Below are 26,807 nucleotides of genomic sequence, written 5' to 3' on the forward strand. Positions count from 1 at the left end.
TCCCACCTGGGGCACAATCTTAATTCCCATTTTACAGATGAGGTAACTGAGGCACAGAGAAGTTAAGTGACTTGCCCAAAGTCACACAGGTGATAGGTGGCGGAGCCGGGATTAGAACCCATGACCTCTGACTCCCAAGCCCGAACACTTTCCACTGAGCCGTGCTGCTTCTCTGCCATAATTATTAAGTGCTTACTGTGCGTAGGACAATATAGTAAGCGTTTGGGACAGTACAGATTGAGATATAAATCTAATTGTACGTATCTATTCTATTTATTTTATTTTGTTGGTATGTTTGGTTTTGTTCTGTGTCTCCCCCTTTTAGACTGTGAGCCCACTGTTGGGTAGGGACTGTCTCTATATGTTGCCAACTTGGACTTCCCAAGCGCTTAGTACAGTGCTCTGCACACAGTAAGCGCTCCATAAATACGATTGATTGATTGCTTGATTGATATGATTGTATAAATTAGTGCCAAGGAGGGTGTAATGATCTTCCCAACCATGCCTCGTACTTATTACTGTAGTGAATTTTTGTGCCCACCTTGATAATTTCTCTAGTTTTACAAAGCTGTGTGTCCTGACCAAAGCTTGGTTTTACTTTTATGATACAGCGTGACCCAGCTCTTCGGAAGTGAGTGCAGCGTGTCTGTATAGAATGCATTTATTCAGTGAACTTGCCTCTTTCTGAACATCCTTCACAAACTCCCGATGAAGCGACTGAATTAACTGCTTTTTGTGCAAACGTAAATAGCCTTGTAAAAAATCTAAATCGTTCTCCTTTATTTGAAGTGGAGATGATGGTTCGTTGACAATCCTCCCCTGGAATGAACAGAAACACCGGGATAAGGATTGGTGCGAAGAAACCGAATGCAAGTAAGTCTTCAACTTGTAGTTCCCAAGCGCTTAGTACAGTGCTCTGCACACAGTAAGTGCTCAATAAATATGATTGATTGATTGATTGATTCACTAAGATGTAGTGTGTCTTCCTCGGAGGTAGTAGGTATGTGTAGGATGAAGTATTGGCTGCTAGGAGTGAGGGTGGAGGAAGACATATTAGGAAAAATGTGTAAAGGCAGGAAGAGTTAAGTGCCCACTCCCTATGTACGCTGTAAAGTTCATGTAAATTGGGTGCCAGGTCGGTGGCCCCACAGCTTAATTTGCCCCAATTAGAGTAACTTTTGTTGTGTCTGCTTGTGGTTTGGAAAAATAAAGTGTACGCGGTCTGTACCTCAAGGAGGCATCCATCGACCTAGGGTTCTCCAACATAATAATAATAATAATAATGGCATTTATAAAGCGCTTACTTTGTGCAAAGCACTGTTCTAATCAATCAATCAATCAATCGTATTTATTGAGCGCTTACTATGTGCAGAGCACTGTACTAAGCGCTTGGGAAGTACAAATTGGCAACATATAGAGGCGGTCCCTACCCAACAGTGGGCTCACAGTCTAAAAGACTGTTCTAAGCGCTGGGGAGGTTACAAGGTGATCAGGCTGTCCCCCAGGGGGCTCACAGTCTTAATCCCCATTTTACAGATGAGGTAACTGAGGCCCAGAGAAGTGAAGTGACTTGCCCAAAGTCACACAGCTGACAATTGGCGGAGCCGGAATTTGAACCCCTGATGTCTGATTCCAAAGCCCGGTCTCTTTCCACTGAGCCACGCTGGTTTTGTTCTCTGTCTCCCCCTTCTAGACTGTGAGCCCACTGTTGGGTAGGGACCGTCTCTATACGTTGCCAACTTGTACTTCCCAAGCGCTTAGTACAGTGCTCTGCACACAGTAAGTGCTCAATAAATACGATTGAGTGATTGATTCTCACTGCCTCAGTCACTGCAACAAGGTATGGAAAAGAGCAGCGTGGCCTGGCGGGTAGAGCACGACCCGGGAGTCTGAAGGACCTGGGTTCTAATCCCAAATCTGCCACTGGTCTGCTGTTTGATCTTGGGCAAGTCACTTCACTTCTCTTTGCCTCAGTTGCCTCATTTGTAAAATGGGGATTAAGGCTGTGAGCCCTAAGTGGGACAGGGACTGTGTCCAACCTGATTAATCTTTTATCTACCCCAGCACTTAGTATAGTGCCTGGCACATAGTAAGCACTTAACAATTACTATTAAAAAACAAACAAACAAGAAAAACAAGTGTATGCGATGCAGATCCTTGGAGGACATGTTCTTTATTTCCCCATTTCATATTTGAACTTGGAACAAACAGTGGACGAGCTCTAAGATGCAGCTGGGACTACAATTCCCAGACATGTCTTTATTCTTTATTCCCTAAATGTTAAAAGCATGTTGCAGTACTGCCTCAAAGAAAGTAGTACCTTGATTTGGAACATTCCTTCAGAGCCCCTAGCTCTCTTGAAAGTACTTTAACGAAACAATGAATTCAGAACTTTTAGGAAAATGAGCTGATTCTAAGACAAATGAAAGCTTTCCCAATTCAGGCTTTGCTTTCGTACTAAATATTTCGGAGTGAACTGTTTGAGAAGGATTCCATTCAACTTCTACTGGGAAAAAAAGATAGTGGCAAAGTTAAATAGACAAGGTCCCGGACCCTGACTCTCTCCTGATGCCCCTGGCCCTACTACTAGTAGGAAAGTAGTAGTAGCTTCACTACTATGAGAAGCAGTGTAACTCAGTGGAAAGAGCAAGGGCTTTGGAGTCAGAGGTGATAGGTTCGAATCCTGACTCTGCCACTTGTCAGCTGTGCGACTTTGGACAAGTCTCGTAACTTCTCCATGCCTCAGTTACCTCATCTGTAAAATGGGGATTAATACTGTGAGCCCCCCGTGGGACAACCTGATCACATTGTAACCTCCCCAGCGCTTAGAACAGTGCTTTGCACGTAGTAAGCACTTAATAAAATGCCATCATTACTAAAGGTTCCTGATCAGTCATTTTTTGAAATAAATTAAATAATAATGTCCTTTAGTGTTTTAATCTATTAAAGTTTTTTTTTCTTTTCTGTTTTGAAGAATAGCGGTCGAGCCAAATCTTCAGGATGAAGGTGAATTCCTTTACGAAGAGCAACCTGAGTTATTAAAGTACAGAGCTACAAACCTTTCAATCAGTGTGGTTACCAACTGGTATTGGAACAGAGCAGAGGAGATCGAGGACTACTCTTTACAGGTGAGGGGAAAATGATAGCTCCTGTTGGATTACTTTTCTCAAGTTAATATTTGACCTTTTGAATTCAGATTGAAAGTGTTTACAGAAGAACACACTGGTAATTATCAGTACAGAGAACAGACACTGATTTTATTAAGTTAAGATGATGAGAATTGTGTCAGAACGAGCACGGTGAAACACCTCAGGAATCAGTTAAGTGAGGAAATAGCTAGAGGATTTTTGCTACCTCAGATAATTTGTCATTAAGAATTTGAAATCTAGGACTTACCTTCTACATGTGGATATTTTAAGGTTCAGCAAGCAAGTATTGATTGGATAAATATTTGAAAGCCTATGCTGGAAATGGAGTCTACAACCTTTTTTCTTTCATACGAACTCTCCCTCATTTTTCCATGCCTACTAAAACCTTTGCCTATATTTCTAAAAATCATTTCGACCTTTTACTAACCCATAAAATTTGCTCTACCCCATCCCAAATCTATGTTGCAGGTAATGCCTAGTAATAGTACATGAAATTTCAATAAATACCAATACCATGAAGACATGGTATAATTCTAATGTCACGGATTATAACCTTTAGAAAATTCTCATTCACCCAGGTTATGATTTCATTGGGTTTACTGAACCCAATCACTGAGTGATTTTTATAGTCTCCATAATAGTCATAGTATTGGGGAAAAGTATATAATTAATCAGTGGGATTTACTGAGCACTTACTTTGTACAGAGCACTGTACAAGCACTTGGGAGAGTACAGTATAAGGGAGTTGGTAGCCATGCTCCCGCCCTGCCCATGCTCCTTAAGGCAGGAGATAATAAGAGAGTTTAGAGAAGGAGGGAGATCAGGTCTGGAGGAGTTTATAGTCCAGCTAGGAGGCAGACATTAATGTAAATAAATTACAGATCATCATCATCATCAATCGTATTTATTGAGTGCTTACTGTGTTACAGAGCACTGTACTAAGCGCTTGGGAAGTACAAGTTGGCAACATATAGAGACAGTCCCTACCCAGCAGTGGGCTCACAGTCTAAAAGGGGGAGACAGAGAACAAAACCAAATATACTAACAAAATCAAATAAATAGAATAGATATGTACAAGTAAAATAAATAGATATGTGAGCTCCTTGTGGGCAGGGACTGTCTATCAACTCTACTCTGTTGTTCTGCCCCAGGCTCTTAGAACAGTGCATTGCACACAAGTAAAAGCACTCAGTAAATATGATTGATTGATATGTACCTAGAAAAATACTGGGGAGCTGAGGGAGGTGGGAATCAAAGGTACAAATGCACATGTAAGTGCAATGCAGAAGGGAGAGGGAGAAGAGGAAATGAGGGCTTAATTGGGGAAGGCCACTTGGAGGAGATGTGATTTTAATAAGGCTTTGAAGGTGGGGAAAGTGATGAACTATCAGAAATGAAGGGGGAAGGGTGTTCCAGGCCAGAAGCAGGTTCTGGGAGGTAGGTTGGTGGCGAGATAGACGAGATGGAGGTACAGTGAGTAGGTTGGCATTTGAGGAGTGAAGTCTATGGGCTGTGTTGTACTAGGAAATCAGAGAGGTAAGACGGGAAGGAGCAAGGTGATTGAGTACTTTAAAACCAATGATAAGGAGTTTCAGTTTAATGTGGAGGTGGATGGGAGATCGCTGGAGACTCTTGAGGAATGGGGAAACACGGACTGAACGTCTTTGTAGAAAAATGAGCCGGGCAGCAGAGTGAAGTATAGACTGAAATGCGGAGAGACAAGAGGGAGGGAAGTCAGCGAGGAGGCTGATGTAGTAACTAAGGCGGAATGGGATAAGTGTTTAGATGTATGTGGTAGCAGTTTGGATGGGTGGATCTTTGTAATGTGATGGTTAAACCGACAGGATTTGGTGACAGGTTGAATATGTGGGTTGAATGAGAAAAATGAGCTGCAGGTAATGGGCTCGTAAGACGGGGAGGAGAATGGTGGTTGCTCTCTGTCTCCCCCTTTTAGACTGTGAGCCCACTACTGGGTAGGGACTGTCTCTATATGTTGCCAACTTGTACTTCCCAAGCGCTTAGTACAGTGCTCTGCACACAGTAAGCGCTCAATAAATACGATTGATGATGATGATGATGATGATGGTACTGAGAAAGTCATGGGGAGGCCCTTGGGTTGGGAAAATGAGACGTTCTGTTTTGGACATGTTAAGTTTGAGGTGTTGGTGGGACATCCAATTAGAGATGTCCTTGAGGCAGGAGATAATAAGAGAGTGCAGAGAAGGAGGGCAATCAGGTCTGGAGATTTAGATTTGGGAATCGACCACGTGGGAATTGTAGTTGAGGTCATGGGAGTTAATGAGTTCTCCAAGGGAGTGGGAGTAGATGGAGAATAGAAGGGGACCCAGAACTGAGCCTTGAGCTACTCCCGCAGTTAGGGGGTGGGAGGCAGAGGAGGAGCCTGCTAAAGAGATTAAGAATGAGCATCCAGAGAGCTAGGAGAACAGTGTCCCATGTGGGGCTCACACTCTTAATCCCCATTTTAGAGATGAGGGAACTGAGGCACAGAGAAGTTAAATGACTTGCCCAACGTTACACAGCAAACCAGTAGCAGAGCTCACATTAGGCCCTGCTGCTTATGTGCATATTTGAATATGAGTAACGTTAATGTGAATAATGTTAGCCTCCCCCTATAGACTGCAAACTCTTTGCTTGCAAGGAACCTATCTACCAGTTCCATTGTATTGTACTTTTTCAAGTGATTAGTAGAGTGCTCTGCTTACAGTAAGCACTCAATAAATACCCTTGATTGATTAATTGATTATTTGATTGTCCCCATTCCTCCAGGGGCTTTCAATCTAGTGGACAGGGTTTGTGTGGGATCAGTCATATTTATTGAGTGCATACTATGTGCAGAGCACTGAATTAAGCACTTGGGAGAGTACAGTATGACAGAATTAGCAGATATGTTCAATCAATCAATCAATCAATCGTATTTATTGAGCGCTTACTATGTGCAGAGCACTGTACTAAGCGCTTGGGAAGTACAAGCTGGCAACATATAGAGACAGTCCCTACCCAACAGTGGGCTCACAGTCTAGAAGGGGGAGACAGAGAACAAAACCAAACAAACTAACAAAATAAAATAAATAGAATAGATAGGTACAAGTAAAATAAATAACTGCCCATAATGAGCTTACGGTCTCGAGGAAGATGGGAAGATGAGGAGTTCTGTTTTGGATATTTTTAGTTTGCGAACCATGTCTAACTTTCCTTGTCTATATTGTTTCTCCCAATACTGTGACTGCTACGGAGGCTATAAAAGCCACTTACTGAGTAGTGGTTCAGTTAACTCAGTGAAGAAATTATAGTCCCTCCAAAGATAGCTAGGATTTTCAAATTGAGGCCTTAAATTGGCTTTATAAAAAGCTGATGAATTAAAAAATGATTGAAGAAGGTGGAGAGGGAAGTTGAGGTAGAAAGAGGTGTTCAGAAAGAGTTGGTCTTTTGCAAGAGACTTTATCAAGTAAACTGTTATACAATCTAAATTGGACAAATACTTTACAGAAGTTCAAAATCACTTCCTCGGTCCACTTTTATTCATTCATTCAATTCATTCAATAAATCGTATTTATTGAGTGCTTACTGGATGCAGAGCACTGTACCAGGCGCTTGGAAAGTACAGTTCAGCACTGAAGAGAGACAGTCCCGGCCCACACCATGCTTACAGTCTAGGAGGGGGAAGACAGACATCAAAATGAGTAAACAGGCATCATTATAGATAAATAGAATTATAGATGTATATACATCAAAACAAGCAAACAGGCATCAATATAAATAAATATTATTATAGATCTATGCCTATATACATAAGTGCTGTGGGGCGAGGGGGAGCGAGTCGAGGTGATGCGGAAGGGAACGGGAGCCGAGGAAAAGGGGGACTTAGTCTGCGAGCTGAACGTGCTTCAACTTTTGCAGCCTCCTACAAACGTTCATTGTCCTCAGTTAATATCCTGATCACGTACTTTAACTCACTTTAACTGAGATTAACAAGAGTAATGTAACAGGATGTGACACATCAAGGAATTTCATATTTTTTTCCAGCAATTTTGGACTGAATCTCAATTCATAACATGTAAATCTATCGGTACAACGTATCCCGTGATACAGGCTTTCATGATTCTGCCACATTCTCAAGGAATAGAATTCTTCGGTATCATGAGGTGTCTTTATAGTGAAACGTTAGGGGAAACAGAGGAGGCCGGTGCTGATTTTGGTAGGCAGAGGAGCAGGAAAACCCCTTGAAACAAGGGAAGGGAATAAACGTGAGAAGAAGGGTGATAGGAAGCAGTTTACAATACAGTTATTTTCTTGCCCAAACAACATAACAAATTTCATGCGAGTCAATAAGAAAACATACTGCCCCATCGTAGAGCCACAGTGTTTACACCCAGAGACCAAATTTCATTCTCACATGGGACTTTCCTTCCGTGGCATACACTAAATTTGCAGAATTACCTACCTAAAAATGGTACTTGATATGACTTATTTGCATTTTTAGAGGTTTAAAGGATTGTTTTTTGGCTTACGGTGTTTGTAACAGTGCTTCTAGAAAGTGTGTATTTGCTCAGGAAGATATTTTTGTAGTGACTGGATTGTATACACATTGGTATTTTGTGGTGCAACATAATTCTGTAGTTATACCGAAGCAGTTTCTTTAGACATGTCAACAATTTAATTTATTTCTTAAGATATTCTTTCAGTAAGAATTAGAAAAGAAGCAGATTTGCAGGCAGGTATGAGAAAAGACAGATTTGGATTACAAAAAGAAAATGGTTTTCCTAAATAAAAGTGCCATGCTTGTGTAAAATAGAATATGTACAAAATTTGAGTTTTATAGTTTAAATAAATAGTTTCTTTGGCTTTGAAATTTGTCCACGGTATTTACCAGTGCAAATTTAAATATTTTAGGAGCTATGCAGTAAATTTCATTTAGCGGCTTAAGAAAAGTCTTTTTCAACTAGATATTCACAAGGTTTGTTCCTTTAACAAAGTCACTTCCACACCTGCCTTACTTTACATTATTTTACACATTTCATTTTTACCCTTTTTGTGCCCCCAGTCCCATTCATCCCTCCCTTTCCCACAGGCTCTAGCCTCAGTGATATAAAGACCAACACAGAATTGGCAACCAAAGCATGGCAAGTCTGTTTTCTGTGCATCTGGGTTGACAAAGAAAGGCAATTTGTGATAATGGGGTAAAACAAGAGCGTATAGTTTTGCAGGAGATCAGCAATAGGTAAGGGTAAATCAATGACTAGAGTGAATCAATCAATCAATCAATCGTATTTATTGAGCGCTTACTGTGCGCAGAGCACTGTACTAAGCGCTTGGGAAGTACAAGTTGGCAACATGTAGAGACAGTCCCTACCCAACAGTGGGCTCACAGTCTAAAAAGAGTGAAGCATTGCCTAGTTCATTAATACAAGTATTTCATCACTATAAGAAGTGAATTAATTATGACCTAGTGGCAATTACTCAGCCTTTATAGAAGAGGCGTAATGGTCTGGATTTGTTCCTATATGCAACTTAGTATTCAAGCGCTTAGTACAGTGCCCTGCACACAGTAAGCACTCAATAAATACGATTGAATGAATGAATGCAACTATATTTCTCTCTCTCTCTCTCCTACTACCTACTAAATGAGATAGAGGGGTGTGTAAGTGTGATGATGGCAGGAGCAGATAGGTAATATGATAGAGAATTCATTCTGCTGTCTAATTCTTTATTATTTTACTGCATATACGTGAATAGATAAAAGCTGTTTGAATTAATCATTGTGGATTTCAGTGGTAATAAACCTCAAGGGGGTATGCTAACTCTAAGAGGAAAATGATCGAAATGTATCATGGAATTGTGTAGAAAAAAGTGAGCACCTGGTCTATCTTCATATGTTTGTGGAAGTTAATTATTCTGCAACATCCTTTGTTTTAGAGGATTGAAATGGAGGCTATTGGCTTTTTTTTTTTTCTTCAGGTGGATTGTGCATTATCACTTGTCCGGCTTGGAGTGGAAAGAAATATTCCTGGTTTGCAGGTCCTGTGCGACAATTTGGTTACCCTGGAGACGTTAGTTTATGAAACAGGGTGTAACCTAACACTGACCTTGAAAGAACTACAGCAGATGAAAGACATTGAAAAGCTAAGATTGTTGATGAACAGCGTATGTATTCTTCATTCTTTTTAAGCATTCTCGCATAGACTACAAATTCAGCTCATGGAATTTTACATCTTAAAGATCACTTGTACTGTGTAATTTATTCCACATAAGTGCAGAAATTTTGAGAGATACACCCAGTTCTCATAATAATAATAATGACATTTATTTCAATGTGTCAACCACTCTACTAAGTGCAGGAGTAGATCTTCTAAACTGTGAGCCCGTTGTTGGGTAGGGACCGTCTCTATATGTTGCCAACTTGTACTTCCCAAGCGCTTAGTACAGTGCTCTGCACACAGTAAGCGCTCAATAAATGCGATTGAATGAATGAATGAATGAGTAGATACACGATAATCAGGTCGGACGCAGTCTCTGACCACGTGGATCTCACAATCCAGATAGGAGGGAAAAGAGATAGGAGATTCCCATTTTACAGATGAGGAAACCGAAGCACAGAGAAGTTAAATAACTTGTCTAAAGTCACACAGCAGGCACGCAGCAGAGCTGGGATTAAGATCTAGGTCCTCTGACTCGCAAGCCCTCTCCCTTTCCATTGTGTTTGGATAGAACACTGTTGGGGAATTAAAATGTTCTTACGACAGTGCAGGTTTATCTGGATCAATAAATAGTTATATTTATTGAGTGCTTACTATGTGCGTAGCACTGTACGAAGGGCTAGGGGGAGTACAGCAACGTGGCTCAGTGGAAAGATCCCGGGCTTTGGAGTCAGAATTCATGGGTTCAAATCCCGGCTCTGCCAATTGTCAGCTGTGTGACTTTAGGCAAGCCACTTAACTTCTCTGTGCCTCAGTTACCTCATCTGTAAAATGGGGGTTAAGACTGTGAGCCCCACGTGGGACAACCTGATCACCTTGTAACCTCCCCAGCGCTTAGAACAGTGCTTTGCACATAGTAAGCGCTTAATAAATGCCATCATTATTATTATTATTGTTATAGAGAAGCAGTTGTGGCTCAGTGGAAAGAGCCCGGGCTTTGGAGTCAGAGGTCATGGGTTCAAATCCCGGTTCCACCACTTGTCAGCTGTGTGACTTTGGGCAAGTTACTTGACTTCTCTGTGCCTCAGTTCTGTCATCTGTAAAATGGGGATTAGGTCTGTGAGCCCCACGTGGGACAACCTAATCACTTTGTATCCTCCCCAGCGCTTAGAACAGTGCTTTGCACATAGTAAGCGCTTAATAAATGCCATTATTATTATTATTATTATTATTATTACAGTGCAACAGAGTTGGTAGGCACATTCCCTGCCCACAACCAGCTCACAGTCTGCAGGGGGACCAGACATAAATATAAATAAATATGGACTTGTACATAGTGCTAAGGGAGGGGTAAATAAAGGGAGCAAATCAGGGCAACAAAGATTGAAATGAGAAAAGAGGACATGAGGACATAGTCAGGGGAGATCTCTTGGAGGAGATGTGACATAAATAAGGCTTTGAAGATGGAAGAGGGAGGATGTTCCAAGCCAGAGGCAGGACGTGGGTGAGAGGTCGGCGGCAAGATAGACGAGATTGAGATGCAGTGAGTAGGTTGTCAGGAGAAGCAGTGTGGCTCAGTGGAAAGAGCACGGGCTTTGGAGTCAGAGGTCATGGGTTCTAATCCCGGCTCCACCGCTTGTCCTCAGTGTGACTTTGGACAAGTCACTTAACTTCCCTGGGCCTCAGTTCCCTCATCTGTAAAATGCGGATTAAGACTGTGAGCCCCAAGTGGGACAACCTGATCACCTTGTAACCTCCCCAGCGCTTAGAACAGTGCTTTGCACATAGTAAGCGCTTAATAAATGCCATTATTAATATTAGAGGAGCAAAGTGTGTGGGCTGGATTGTAGTAGGAAGGAAACAGTTTGGGCACTTGTTTGTGGCGCCTTAATCTAGAGTTCAGCAGAAACGTAGCCTCCACATTTCAGGAGTACTGGGTGAGTGTTGCTGAAGGAGATTTTGGTATTCTTTACTTGAAGATATTTGGAAGTAGGCTAGAGACCCACAAATCTGATACGTACCACATGGAAGCAGATTCATTCATTCATTCCATCATATTTATTGAGCGCTTACTGTGTGCAGAGCACTGTACTAAGTGCTTGGGAAGTACAAGTTGGCAACATATAGAGATGGTCCCTACCCAGCAACGGGCTCACAGTCAAGGCGATATAAACCATCTCAAGGTGCCTTTCAACAGTGTTACTTTAAAACTTTTGTACAAAATATCTATTCAAAAATATGGATCTAATATACCAACTTTTACAATTTTTTTTTTTTTGTGCATGTTGAGCTACAGACTCAATATCCTCAGTATTGAGGGCTCAGTAATTATATCCAGGCACCGTGTCTAACTCCTACCCTTATTTTCTTTTCTAGCACTTAATACGGTGCTTTATACACAGTAAGCACTTAAATAGTATTACTTCAGCCATTAGTAAAGTTAATACTAATTTCCTTAGTATAAGTAAGTAATACTAGTATTAGTATTACTAATTAGTATTTAGCCATTCTCTAAAAATTGGATCATTTTTCTGAGGCATCCTTTTTATTTATCTGGCCCATATGTTTGCTTTCCTCTAAAAATGTAACCAAGAAGCAAACTCAGATCCTTTCCTTCACCTAAAATTGTAAATTCTTCATAATTCTGGAGGAAAAATTCCACTCCTCTAGACTGGAAGCTCGTGTGGGCAGGGAATGCATCAATTTGTTGTTATACTGTATTCTTCCTAGCACTTGATACAGTGCTCGGCACACAGGCGCTCAATAAATACAACTGACTGAGTCACTTTTCAGCAGGGACATAACCACAGCTGCATTAGGATAAAACATTTACCCACTTAATCTTGGGAACTGAAAATAAAGTATGAGTTGGTTGTGAGGATGAGGGAGGGGCATCTGCAAACCTGGTCGATTAGTTAGGACCTGTTTCTGCCAGGCTTAGATGATAATAGTAGATGATAATAATAATAATAATAATAATAATAATAATAATAATAATGACATTCATGGCATGAAACTCTGGCAAGAAAAAAGCTGGTTTCTCCAAATATTGTGGAGGGATAACCTCCCTGGTGTGGCAGTAGTATGCTGCAGGTTAAGCACCGTAGCTATTATCTCTAAGTCTGAAGCTGATCACCAAACACCTAGTAATCCCTCCCTTGTGACTGTCTCAAATGTTACCCCGTGGACTACAAAGGGTTGGTTAGAAAAAAATGTTGATTAGAGTACTATAAATTGTGTTTAAAAGGAGGCCCATTTGGGGAGGAGACTTCAAAGCTTTTATCTGAACCAGTAGTCAGTGTTATATATTGAGCTCTTACTATTTGCAGAGCACTGTACTAAGCACTTGGGAGGGTACAATTTAACCGAGTTGGTTGACCCGTTCTCTGCCCACAACAATAAAGAGATTACTAATAGGTCAACTTTTCTGAATACAGATATAATAATAACAATAAAAATGATAATAATGGTATTTGTTAAGTGCTTACTATGTGCAAAGCACTGTTCTAAGCGCTGGGGAGGGTACAAGGTGATCAGGTTGTCCCACGTGGGGCTCACAGTCTTAATTCCCATTTTACAGATGTGGTAACTGGGGCACAGAGACGTGAAGTGATTTACCCAAAGTCACGCAGCTGGCAATTGGTGAAGTCGGAATTTGAACCCGTGACCTCTAACTCCAAAGCCCATGCTCTTTCCACTGAGCCATGCTGCTTCTCATATGACTTGACATACGAGCATATGAGATTTGACACGTATTAGGAAGGGAATGGTATGATGTTATATTATGAGGAGGAGAAAAGCACTTAAAAAAAGCCCAGAACCTCAAAAACCTGCTTCATTTTTTCCAAATATCCATTTTCCCTCCTTTTGTTGTTGATGGTTAACAAAGATTGGGCACCTGCAATGTCCTCTGCACATACCCTTCTAACTGGAAAACACAAAAGGCACTGTTTTGTAAGCTTTATATAAGGTTCTGTGAACTCAGGCAAGTTTTTAATAACCTGTTTTTTTTCTAAACTGTAATTTTTAGTCTTCTGAGGAAAAATATATAACAAATGTTTACCAGTGGATGGTTCCTTTCCTGCATCGTTGTGAAAAACAGTCTCCTGGTGCTGCTAATGACCTATTGAAAGAATATTTAGTAACTTTAGCAAAGGAAGATCTAAAACTCCCCTTGAAGATATTTCAACATTCAAAACCAGATGTAAGTATGAATTTTTAGCTCTTTTTGGGGTTTCTGTTTTAGCTCTTAGTCTCGGATATTTACTTTTCTAAAATCAGTGTTAGAAACCAATCTAATTAATGTAAATATATTTAAACAAATGTTTGCGATTAAACAAATGTGTGATTTTTCCTGAAAACTTTCCACAAAACAGACTTTAGAATGAAAACATTCCCTTCTCAGCCGCAGTCCCTGCTTTTGGGTTTTGAAAGATTATTTGCTGCTACGTAAAGAATTAGGAGGTAGGCACTATCAGGAGAAGCAGCATGGCTCAGTGGAAAGAGCCCGGGCTTCGGAGTCAGAGGTCACGGGTTCTAATTCCGGCTCCGCCGCTCGTCCTCAGTTTGACTTTGGACAAGTCACTTATCTTCCCTGGGCCTCAGTTACCTCATCTGTAAAATGCGGATTAAGACTGTGAGCCCCAAGTGGGACAACCTGATCACCTTCTATCCCCCCCAGCGCTTAGAACAGTGCTTTGCACATAGTAAGCACTTAATAAATACCATCGTTATCATTATAATTTCTTTGAATTACAGTAATTTTTGCTGTTTTGGTTAAAAGCTTATAAAGCCTTTTAAAAAATAATGTTCTGACATCCTCATTCTCACTCTTTGTATGAATTACTGGTAATGCAGTTGTCAGGAGATCTGTGTAAGCCCACATCCTGGAAAAAACATTAAATAATGTACTTCATTGAAAGCTACCCGAGTCAAGGAAAGAAAGCCTACATAATGTGATCACCAAATACATAAAATGTCATTAAAATAGGGACTGATAACCCTACACACTCATGTTTGTACTTTGGGAAAGAAAAAAGGTGACCCATAACAAAGCTTTAACAAGGAACATTTCTACCAATTCTGTTATACTGAACTCTCCCAAGTGCTTAGTACAGGTTGTGCACATAGTTATCACTTGTTGTGATCAGGGAATGTGTCTGTTATATTATTGTGTGAACTCTCCCAAGTGCTTTGTACTCTGGACACAGTAAGTGCTCAATAAATATGATTGATTGATTTATAAATACCATCGATTGATTAAATACTTATGTTCCAAGCACAATATTAAGCACTGTGTTAGAGAAACGGTGTGGCTTAGTGGAAAGAGTTGTGGCTTCTAATCCCGGGTCCGCCACGTGTCAGCTGTGTGACTTCGGGCAAGACACTTAACTTCTCTGTGCCTCAGTTACCTCATCTGTAAAATGGGGATTAAGTCTGTGAACCCCACGTGGGACAACCTGACAATCTTGCATCTCCCCCAGTGCTTAGAACAGTGCCTGGCACATAGTAAGCGCTTAACAAGTACCATCGTTATTTTTATATAAGACAGGTTGAACACAGTCCCTGCTCCACCTGGCACAGAATCCCCATTTTGCAGATGAGGAAACTGAGACCCGGAGGCATTAAGCGACTTGTCATCTTTGCCAGAAGTTGGGGTTGTGTAGATAAAGCAGAAATATATTCACCTTCCTATTTTGAATTCATGTCTGCATTTAACGGGGGATTTGAATTCCATGTGTTTTTTGTTATTCATGAATTTGAGCAGAGGCTAAAGTGAGTGTGACACCAGAAAAACTTTGTGAAAAGCAGGATAGATTGCGTATGAATGTTTTATGGGGAAGAAAAAGGTTACTCTAAATTCTCCTGAAATCTTGTTTGTGATAGTACTCCCCTTTGTAGTCAGCACATGTAAATCCCTTGAATAAAATCAGGTTTTTTGTCTGTATTTTGCAAGCTGGAAAAAGTCTTTTGAATAAAACATGAACTTTTCTGGAGTCCTTAGCAAACCATTTGCGGGAGTGTTTAGATCATTATTTTGCAGTTGTTTTGCACGTAAAACAGTGTTGATCATTTTTGTGCAGTAAGAGTTCCTAACAAGGTTTACTTGCAGCTACCAAAAATTTGAAATCAGTCTTGCAAGATGATTGATGTTTCAAGCAGATCGGGACGTGGAATTCACAGCCATCGAGTTACTGTAGCAATTGTAAAATTGCCGTGGTGTCACATAGATGGACCATTCCAAATTTGTGTTCATTGGACAGCCTGCTTCTGCCTTGAGCTGTTTCAGGGGAGTACCTTACCCTACATAGAAATTTACCTTACATACAAGAGGAGAGAACAGAGGCGGAGAAGATGGAGGTGGACAGCTGGCCCAGAACATACCGCTCCCCTTCTCTTTCCTTTCTTCTCTACTCCCCCTTCTCTTTGTTTGCTTTGCTCTCCCTCTGCCTCATTTCTTGTAATGTTTGGCCATAATACTAATTACCCCCTTTTAGACTGTGAGCCCCCCTTTTAGACTGTGAGCCCACTGTTGGGTAGGGACTGTCTCTATATGTTGCCAATTTGTACTTCCCAAGCGCTTAGTACAGTGCTCTGCACATAGTAAGTGCTCAATAAATACGATTGATGATGATGATGATGATGATGATTGTAGTCATATAGAGGAGTTACCTTAGACCACTCAAACACTCATTCTGGATAGCCAGATTTACCTACCTTCCTATTTTTCCTTTCACTTTTGTATGAATGACATACAGCTTTGCTCTTGTCTACCTTACCTTATTGTAGCCTGAGCCTGAACACTAACATTTGGCTAAGTAGGAAAAAATCTACCCGTTATTTTGCATCTACCCCAATGCTTAATACAGTGCTTAGTTCGTGGAATTCCGCATAATGATTTTTCCTATACAGTGAAATGTTTGTTCTGTCCTTTCTCTCCTTTTTCTTTTCGCATGCTTTCGTTTCCGGTACCAATGAACTAAGATACCTTGAGATAAGATGAAAGAGCAATTCACTGTTGACAAAAAATTACATTTTTCTCATTTTTTTAAAGAAAAGTACTTTTTTTTTTAACAGCAGCAGTTATGACTCTTATAGAAGGAAAAAGCACACTTCACATTGCCCTTATATCTTTCTACCCTACTGCTTTCTCCCAATTCTAATTCATTTTAATCTCTGTCTATGCCACTTGACTGTAAGGTCCTTGGAGCAGGAATTGTGTCTACTGAGTCTCTTGTCCTTTTCCAAGCTCTTAGTATAATGCACGATCATCTTGCATCTGCCCTAGCACATAATACAGTGCTTGATTCATAGTAAGCACTTAGCAAATACCGCGATTATTATTACTACTGACGTCTGACTGCCTCAGAAAGCAAGTAAAGCAGACTTACTAAGGCCCACTTTCATTCAGCCTACATGCAAAGAATATGGAATCTGGTGTCAAAATTACATTACTGTGGGGAAACTCTCAACTGAGCATGAGAAAGATATAATCAAATATCTATGTATCATTCCTTCAGATGTTCCTATTCCTCGATGGCATATTCTCGAAAAATGCACTCTGAAGGAATGCAGATTATAAATTGCTTGTCAAAATCAGCAAAATATTACTGACTGACAGTTGTCCCGAAGATAGATATTGTCTACCAGCCCACACATGGCAAGCCCAACAGGATTTTAATAGTGATACAAGCTTAAGGCTATCAGTAAATTCTGCTTTTTAGCAGATGGTTGAAGGCTACACGGGGAAACGGAGAGGCACAAGGTAGAATCAAGACAGCAGTTACTGTGTCCTTTGGGAGACTGACTCTTGTTGGCTGCATGGTATCAATGTTCAGCTCAAACTGCAGGCATATAAGGACAGTGTAGTAGTATTCAACCTTCTTTATGGCTGGAGACAATGGATCTATCATTCGCCTTGCCAGGCAAATGTCCCCCTGAGCCACTCGCAACTATCTGTAGGCATTTTTCCTTGGCAACCTTCAGAGCCCCAGGGAGGCTGTGGTGGCTTGAAATAAGGAACGTTTACTTGCGAGTACTGGGAAATCTTAAAACTCCCCCTGCAAGACCTAATCGCTGTTTTTCTCTTCACAGTTACCTTGGTGTGCTGGCTCTGCTGCTTGTTGTTATCCGTAATCCATTGTTGTCCCCACCTAGATTGTGAGCTCGTTTGGGGCAGGGATTCTCTGATATGTTTTATATTCATATCGATCCCACTGCTTAGCATAGTGCTTGGCACCAGGTAAATTCTTAATAAATAACAAAACTAACAGCACATCTGACTTATCGTACAGTTCCATCCATAATAATAATAATAATAATGGCATTTATTAAGCGCTTATTATGTGCCAAGCACTGCTCCAAGTGCTGGGGAGGTTACAAGGTGATGAGGTTGTCCCACATGGGGCTCACAGTCTTAATCCCCTTTTTACAGATGAGGTAATTGAGGCCCAGAGAAGTTAAGTGACTTGCCCAAAGTCACACAGCTGACAAGTGGCAGAGCCGGGAATTGAACCCATGACCTCTGACTCCAAAGCTCGTGCTCTTTCCACTGAGCCACGCTGCTTCTCATGCATGCCACTCAGGCAGCCTAATATCAAATAGCAAGAAGGAATCCTTAACAGTGATGTCCTGGAATGCAGTAGCCTACCAATGTGGAAGCATTCCTGGTTATATTACACTTTTGCTGTGCAAAACGGGGGAGGAGAATTGGACAATACCAGATTACCCTAATAGCCGTAAATTGAAATGGTGAACCTAATAACAGGGTGGGTGGAAGAAACGCTTAACAGGAACACGGAAGAAATGTTGTAGGGTAGAAGGTGGATCTTGGAGACCAATCGTAAAAAATTGTCTGGCATCAGTCGGTGATGAGACGACGTAGGTGATGAGATTAGATGGTTCTTGTGATCACAAAATGTGCCAGGCAGTTGGGGTAACAGTGATACAGGGTAGCAAGGGACAATCCATATGTGCACAATATATGCACATTATCAGTGGTCTCATACTGGTCTTATTAGCCACATTCTTATACAGGATCTACATTTTCCTATCACTGGGGTTATCAAATCCAAAGGACAGCTCTCTTTTTCCTTCCATCTCCCCCATTCTTTCTCCCTGTTTCTCTCTCACTCCCCATTTCCCTCGCTTCTTTTTCCTGTTCCTTTCTTTGTATACAAATGAATTTTGAGAAAAAATGAAGTTCCAGACTTGAAAATGTCGAATGATTGGTGCTTTGGGGGCATTTGAACCACTTCACTGCCATCCTGCCTGTTCATTCTGCAGATTATTGTCATGAGTGCTGAAAGTAATTCTGTATTGTGTGAGTTTTGACCTGTGTCATTTTTTAATTTTTTAATCAATCAATGGTACTTATTGAGAACTTACTGTGTGCAGAGCACTGTGACTAAGCAGATGGGAGAGTACAACGCAACGGTTGGTAGACACGTTCCCTCCCGACGTGAGCTTATAGTAGAGACGAGGAGAAAGACATGAGCTTAATGTATAGATGAAAAGGCAGACATTAAAGTAAATAATTTATGGATATGTGCCCAAGTGCTTCATTGAATAGTCTGGGGATCAGGGTACCTGGGTTCTAGTCCTATTCCTGCCACTGGTATGCTGCGTGATCTTGTGAAAGTTACTTAACTCTCCTGTGCCTGAGTGCCTTCATTTGGAAAATCCGAATGTTCTTCATGTGTCTTGGAATGTGAGCCCTGTGTGGAAAAGGGTTCGGTTTGTCTTGTATATAATCCAGCACTCAGCGTAGTTTTTTCCACACAGAGTAAGTGCCTAACAGATAGTACAATGATATTGTATATGTGAATTTCATTAAATATGGTTTTGATTAGGAATATTGCTTTTAATGAATTTTTTTTTAATGAATCTTCCCTTCGTCCTGTCCCTCCTAAAGGGATCATAAATGGAAGAGGAACTATAATCAGCAAATGCAGAGCATGTAGTTTACAGATTAACTTCTTCGGTTGATTCTGTAATTAAAAAGTAATTTCATTTAAGGTTATTAAAGGTCTCAAGTCTGTGAGTCAGAAAAAAAAATCAACAGATTGGTTTTTACAGCTGACTAATTGCTCTATTTAATGTACTTTAGACAGCCATTGAAATATGAAAAAAAACTATTAGTCTGACAAATAATCTCACATGTGGCACATTTTATATTTTTGACAGCTTCAGCAAAAAATAATTCCTGATCAGGACCAGTTGATGATAACAGCCTTGGAGTGCATCTACAGTTGTGAACGTGATAACCAGCTCTCTCTTTGCTATGATGTGTTAGAATGCCTTCCCCAGAGAGGATACGGGTAAAGAGTCTCATAATGGGAATCTGTCATTCTTTCTTGAATACTATTAAATGATAATGTATGATTGTGGTCTGAAGTTGGATTCTAATTGGACTCATAATTCAAATTCAAACATTCAATAGGCAATTAGCAAAGTTTATATGGCTTTTTTTTTCTGTCAAAATCTTACCATATCCCTTTACACCTTAAACTCATTTATTGTTCCTTTTATTAACGTATTTTAAATCCTAGACTGTGATATCTGGTGTAGCATTAGCTGGTCAGGTGTAATATTCTCTATTATCTTCTTTCTCTTCATCTGACATGCTGACATGTGACCAAAAGAATAAAGTATTTGTTTCAAAATGTTTTTAATCCTTTTCAGTCATAAAACAGGAAGGACGACAGCTCTTCATGACAAGGTAGATCAACTGGAACAATTTCTCAGGTAGAAAAATTTCAACTTTTTCCTTTTTTCATGATTTTGGTGCTTGCCCAAGGAATGTTCAGATTATCAATCAGGCAATCATATTTATTGAGCGCTTACTGTGTGCAGAGCACTGGGAAGTGCAAGTTGGCAACATATAGAAACAGTCCCTACCCAACAGTGGGCTCACAGTCTAAAAGGGGGAGACAGAGAACAAAACCAAACATACTAACAAAATAAAATAGAATAGATATGTACAAGTAAAATAAATAAATAAATAGAGTAATAAATATGTACAAACATATATACATATATATATACATGTACATGTACATTTATACATGTATACATATATACATATATACATATTACCCAGTTGATATCTAGGGAGCTAGCCTTCTAATCACATAAATTCATTTTCAGCTCCTCATAGTTGTCATTTATCCTACCTCCCTTGCAGCGTGCTAAGTGTTATATGAATGGAGCTTAATATGAATTTCTAGTGAACTGAAACTCCATATCTGTCATAATGCATAATATTAGGGCTGATATTCATTCTGGGCACTATGCAACTGACTATACGCAAAGATGTTTTATGGAATTCTATGCCCTGATCATGAAAAAAGAATAATTTTACTTTCATGAAAAGTATCTTGCATGCATTATTATTAGCCCTGGGTAAGTGGCAGTCCACTTCGTCATGACCAACATGATTTATGCCAGGTGAATGGTAAAGAATGTTTTCTTTTATTCCTTACATTTAGTTCTTGATCCCCACCTCCCTAATAAAAAATGGAAAACAGTTTCCAACTCTATAGTATTGTACTTTCCCAAACGCTTAGTACACATGGTAAGACCTCAAGTAAACACCATCGATGAACACGTAGAAATGGAGGGAAGATGTTGAGGCAGTATTAGTAATAGATGTAGTGATTGCCCACTGGCTGCAGACAAGTGACATGCTCACTGCCCACAAAGAGCTTATGTTACAATCAATCAATCAATCAATCAGTCAATTGTATTTATAGAGCCCTTACTGTATGCAGAGCACTGTACCAAGTGCTCTTTTATGGAAGAACAGGTGTAGAAATGTATTATTATTATTAAGTGCCATTGAGTCATTTCCGATTCATAGCGACTCCATGGATATACTTTATCCAGAACATCCTGTCCCCTGCCATAATCTGCAACCTTTCTAACGGTTCTTCCATTACCATTGTTATGGTCTCTATCCATCTAGCTGCCAGTCTGCCTCTTACTCATTTTCCCAGGACTTTTCCTAGCATTAGTGTCTTCTCCAGAGAATTAATCCTCCTGACTGTGTCCAAAATCTGCTAATCTAAGTCGAGTTTTTTGGCCTTCCAAAGACCACTTTGGCTTAATTTACTCTGAAATCCATTTGTTTGTTTTTCGGGCAGTCCATGATATTCACAAAAGCTTTCTCTAACACCGTCAAACATTTACAGAGTAGTAACTGAATGCCCGGTCAAATAACCTATATACAGAAATGCTCAGGATGGGTCTGAACTGCATAGGTGCTGGAGATTGCAGCTGGGTTGGTATGGCAGATGTACTTCTGACGAGGCAGAGAAATGCAGAGATATACTAAATTATCAGATAAGTGAACACACTGATGTCCAGACTCATAGAATTAAGATTTTGCTGAAATTATTTCTTGGTAATTGGGTGAGAAGTGATCACGAGAAATACTACTGAAACAGGGGGTGGGGGGAGCAAAGTTTTTCGGTCCAACCACTTGAGATCAAGTGTTTTACTCTTCTTCACAAAGCATGACAGTCAGAGATACAAGTGAACCCTCGACATATCTAGGCTGTAACTGTATTTCTAGACTTCGGCAAACATAATTTATGCTAGTATGTTCCTTTTCTTAATAACCTTTTAAACACTACTGTAATATAATTTAAAGCATATATTTTAATCTATTGCAAGCTGATCAGTGATTTATATTGTATATTTGCAGTGTGTCAGAGCTCTTGGAGAAGCATGGGTTACAGAAACCGATTTCATTTGTCAAAGACACCAAATCCAACCCAGATGAGGCCCGTGCACTGATGATTAGATTGACCAGACACACAGGGCGCAAGTAAGGAATTGCAGGTTGCATTTTGGGGGGGTTTAATGTTTTCTAATTTGGGCATACTAGTGACTTTTCATTATAATGTAGGCTTCTGTATGGACTCAAAAGTATTTCCAAGAGAAATCCCAGTTTTTATAGGTAATGTTTGACCGCTTTCGATAGCAGTTACGTCTAATAGATCTTTAGAATTTCTGCAGCCCAAGTAAGCATAAAACTGTGTTTCACTTAAAAGGTGCAGGGAAAATAAAAGTAGCAAAAAGCTTCCAGAATAAGAATAATACAGATAATGTACTGAAAATGAAGACGTTTAAAATCAGATTCTCAGTGGGATGGGTTAAGCAGGGAACATGTCTATCAATTCTACTGTATTGTACTTTCCCAAGCATTTACTACAGTCCTCTGCACATAAACTCAGTAAATTCCACTGATTGATTGATTGATTAACTCAGTAGATGTTCTACTGAGTAATGGATTTCTTTTAGTGTTATTGCAGAAAAACGAAGTCAATTTTTCTTATTGGTCTTTTCATTTAAGAAAATGTCCAAATCAGTATGATAGGATATGTGAAGCAGAAGTAGTGTGGCCTAGTGGGTAGATCACGGGCCTGGGAATCAGAAGGACCTGGGTTCTGATCCTGGCTCTACCACTTTTCTGCTGTGTGACCTTGAACAAGTCACTTCACTTTTCTTTGCCTCAGTTAGCTCATCTGGAAAATGGGGATTAAGACTGGGAACACTATGTGGGACAGGGACTGTGACCAACCCAATTACCTTGCCTCTACCCCAGCACTTAGTACAGTGCCTGCCACATCGTAAGCGCTTAACAAATACCATAATTATTATTTGAGAATTATTATTGTAGAAGCAGCAAGGCCTAGTGGCAAGAACACGGGCTTGGGCGTCAGAGGTCATTCATTCAATCATATTTATTGAGCACTTACTCTGTGCAGAGCACTGTACTAAGCGCTTGGGAAGTACAAGTTGGCAACATAAAAGAGACAGTCCCTACCCAACAGCGGGCTCACAGTCTAGAAGGGGGAGACAGACAACAAAACAAAACACGTAGACAGGTCGTAGGTTCTAATCCCGGCTCTGCCGCTTGTCTGCTGGGTGACCTTGGGCAAGTCACTTCACTTCTCTGTGCCTCAGTTACCTCATCTGTAAACTGGGGATTGAGACTGAGCCCCACCTGGGACAACCCGATTACCTTTTATTTACCCCAGTGTTTAGAACAGTGCTCCACACATAGTAAGTGCTTAACAAATGCCATCATCATCATTATTATTATTATTATAATACATGTCCAAATTATTTGTTGGTCCTATTAAGAAGACTTAATTGTTTCTGTTTCACAGTAGAGTGTCATAGCCATGAGGGGTTTTTCTCTATCTCTCAGGCAACAATAAACTGGAATAGACTGGGTTTGGCAGTACTTAACCCATTGTTCTCTTTCTCTTCTGTCCCTCTTCCCCTCTTTGCCCCCGAGGCTCTCCTCCCTTCGTGGCCCAGCTCTGAGATTTCCTTTATTCAGAGCATCCTCTGCCACAGTCTTTGCCTCCATTTTCATTCCATTCAGTTAAGAAATTAAGCTAAGGCTTTTTCCCCCCCTATAAAATGTCTTTCTCCTCTTCTGTAAGAGCAGGAAAAGAGAATACAATTTTGAAATACTAAAGTGATTCTTTTTAGGACATTTGTATGTATAGCAGTTCTAAAATTGTTAATGCATATGCTATAAAGTACAATCGTGAAAAATATCAATTTTTAGGAAATTCTATCTATAAATATTTTGAACGGGTACTTACTGCAACTACCTAAGGCTTTTTATATTTGGTGTCTATATCAACAGTAAATTCAGCTGCCCCCCCCAAAAATGAGACAGAGTTAAGTCTATTTTCCAGATTGGAGAGAAGAAAGAGAATAAAATAACATTCTTGGCAAATAATGGTTTTGGGCCCTCTGACCTAAATAAAAATCTAGTGAAATAGAAAATGGCCAGAATCTGATTACTAGGTTAAGCTATTGAAGCCCATTTTAAATAGCTAACATGTTTCATTTGTTTTTAATTAATTGGTTGAGGAGGAGAGGTGAGAGAATCCTGCCCTCCCTATTTGGTCTGTTTGCTCTGAGCAAACACCACAGTGTGATGGAATCAGCCCTGGGAATTGCTGAGAGAATGTAAGCTTTTATGCACTAACTCTTCTGGGGGCCACCAAAATTAAGGCAGATAGTGTTCCCTATTCCCTTCAAAATACATGCATGGTTAATAACAAATGAGAGTCTAATTAAAGCAAAGTAAAAGTTATTATTTAAAACTATTTCCAGTATATATCCAGTAAATAAAAACTCAGTGTATAATAGCTAAATGTTAAAGGGGAGAATGAGTTAAGCAAACTGGAAAGGCCTTCTTGGGATAAAGGTTGTCTCTCCAAGGTGAATGTCTGTTAGAAGCAAAACCTAGTGCCCCGAGAACAAGCTGTGATTTGCAGTGATTTCCTAAATGGGCATGAAGAATAACAGGATCATGAAAGCTGTCCAGTCAGCATGCAAAAGGAAAGCATCTTGAGGTAGCGTTTGTACAAAGGTAGGAAAACATGCTGTTTTTCTATCTCAATCCCCTAGTCCAAGATATTACCTGGAAATTCAAGACAAAATGTGCCTCTGGAGCATATTTCCATTAAACTTTCAGGGCTGGAGAAATGTGATAAAACCACAGTTCTTGATCCAGGACAGGATTCAGGAGTAAACATGATGAACTGTTTTATTTTCTAGGCAGCCTCCGGTTAGTGAGTCTCATTGGAAAGGATTGCTGCAGGATATGTTAGCTATGCAGAAGAACGTCTATAGATGTCTGGAGCCTGATGCTTGCTATGAGGTGATTTTGTTCTTTTCTTAATTATAAAAGGTACGGTAATTGCCACCCACCAAGGGTAGTGCCTTTCAACTCTCATGCACGTTTGTTCGTCGAAGTTGAATTCATTCACCGCGTGATGTGATCTCTCGCAGAAAACCTTCATGTCGTGAACATCTCAGTCATAACTGATTGCAAACTCATGTAGCATCCTGCTGTGCTACATCGCCTGGGATAACCCTGGTATCGGAGGGCATGAGCCATCAAATCAAATGAGTTGTAAGGAGAGCTATCTGTTTTTGGAAAGATATTGCATCTTAATATATAATGATATTGCAAAAGAGCCCAAACAGAAACGGGGTAAAGATGAATGGCCGTACATTTAAATGCTATGTGTTTTAAATGCTTGGCTGGGCATAAAGTTCATTTTCAATAATGTCAGTCTCAGACCATATATTGCTGCCTGTAGATTTTCTCGTTTGCATCTAAATGAAAGTTAAAATCCAATTTCAGGAAAAAATAATTTGCGTGCATATAAAGTCCAAGACAAACCTATCATTAGTATTTCTTGAAAGACTGTTATTAACTTTGAGTGGAATTATTTTGATGTTTGCCATTTCTTTGCATATTCTCTTTAATTTTCTACAGTAAGCATATGGTGCTTGAACAGAATTCCATGCAAAGGTGTCTGTCTTAAAAATTTGACATCTTTTAAAATTTTCATATTATTTCATATTTACGTTTATTACAGTTTTCGACTTGTGGCTGCCAATCTTCCTCTCTTAAGAAAGAGTTTGAATTCGGATTGTAATGCTTTTGAAAGCGTTTCCAGCACCTATTTATAGAAGTTATAATTAGGAATTTAAATTTCCTTTTTCCTCCTGCAGCAGTTAAAGTTATAAACACCACTGCATCCCTGAGCCATCTTTCTTTTATTGTATAGTAAATGCTGAAAAAAAAAAAAACAATTTTAGGCTTTTTGTCCAAGCGCACAAAGTGAAGAAGAGATTTGCCAATTATCTGGTGGATTTTGATCAATTTGGACAGCTCAAGCGGATAATTTATGTGGAAAAAATCTATTGTTAAGCCTTTATTTTCTCCTTTGAGTATCTGAATTGTTTAAATGAACCAAATCGTTCCTCACTTTACCTGTTGCTGGGTTCACCGCTGACAGAACCATTTGAGTCAAGAAATTGCAATTGAAGACTTGTCCATTGTTACTGTATTGAAGGGACGGTAATCACTCAATTGCCCAGTATTTGTGTGGCCGCTTCATTTTTCCATAGTGTTAAACATGTGAAGCATTATTAATAGTCATATCTTTCCTCAGAAAGCTAAGAACAGCAAGAAGGTAGAAGGGAGAGTTTAACCTCTCATCTTCTGTGAGACTGTGCTGCTATTGTAATATAATAATAATGATTGTATTTAGCACTGCCTGTGTCACACACTAGGTTAAACCCTAAAAGATTGATACTAAACGTTCAGATCATTGGACCCTGTCTCATACAGGGCTCAGTCGTCATTCATTCATTCATTCATTCATTCATTCAATCGTATTTATTGAGCGCTTACTGTGTGCAGAGCACTGTACTAAGCGCTTGGGAAGTACAAGTCGGCAGCATATAGAGACGGTCCCTACCCAGCAACGGGCTCACAGTCTAGAAGGGGGAGACAGACAACAAAACAAAACATGTAGACAGGTGTCAAAATCGTCAGAACAAATAGAATTAAAGCTATATGCACATCATTAACAAAATAAATAGAATAGCAAATATGCACAAATAAAATAGAGTAATAAATATGAACAAATATATACAAGTGCTGTGGCACTTC

The 26,807-nt window shown here is 39.9% G+C and overlaps 1 protein-coding gene across 2 annotated transcripts in view; it reads left to right on the plus strand.

Annotated features, from left to right (window-relative positions):
• NBAS (NBAS subunit of NRZ tethering complex) overlaps positions 1 to 26,807 on the plus strand; it is a 352,219-nt gene that overhangs the window by 144,474 nt on the left and 180,938 nt on the right. For both annotated transcript variants that reach the window (XM_038758591.1, XM_038758650.1), the window contains exons 22-29: positions 790 to 873; positions 2,975 to 3,128; positions 9,126 to 9,311; positions 13,335 to 13,508; positions 19,490 to 19,623; positions 19,988 to 20,050; positions 22,011 to 22,133; positions 24,896 to 24,998. In XM_038758591.1, the coding sequence (XP_038614519.1) occupies positions 790 to 873; positions 2,975 to 3,128; positions 9,126 to 9,311; positions 13,335 to 13,508; positions 19,490 to 19,623; positions 19,988 to 20,050; positions 22,011 to 22,133; positions 24,896 to 24,998 (1,021 nt within the window). The remainder of the gene's footprint in view (positions 1 to 789; positions 874 to 2,974; positions 3,129 to 9,125; positions 9,312 to 13,334; positions 13,509 to 19,489; positions 19,624 to 19,987; positions 20,051 to 22,010; positions 22,134 to 24,895; positions 24,999 to 26,807) is intronic.

Source organism: Tachyglossus aculeatus, chromosome 1 (assembly GCF_015852505.1).
Source record: "Tachyglossus aculeatus isolate mTacAcu1 chromosome 1, mTacAcu1.pri, whole genome shotgun sequence".
In the NCBI taxonomy this organism is placed as follows: Eukaryota; Metazoa; Chordata; class Mammalia; order Monotremata; family Tachyglossidae; genus Tachyglossus; species Tachyglossus aculeatus.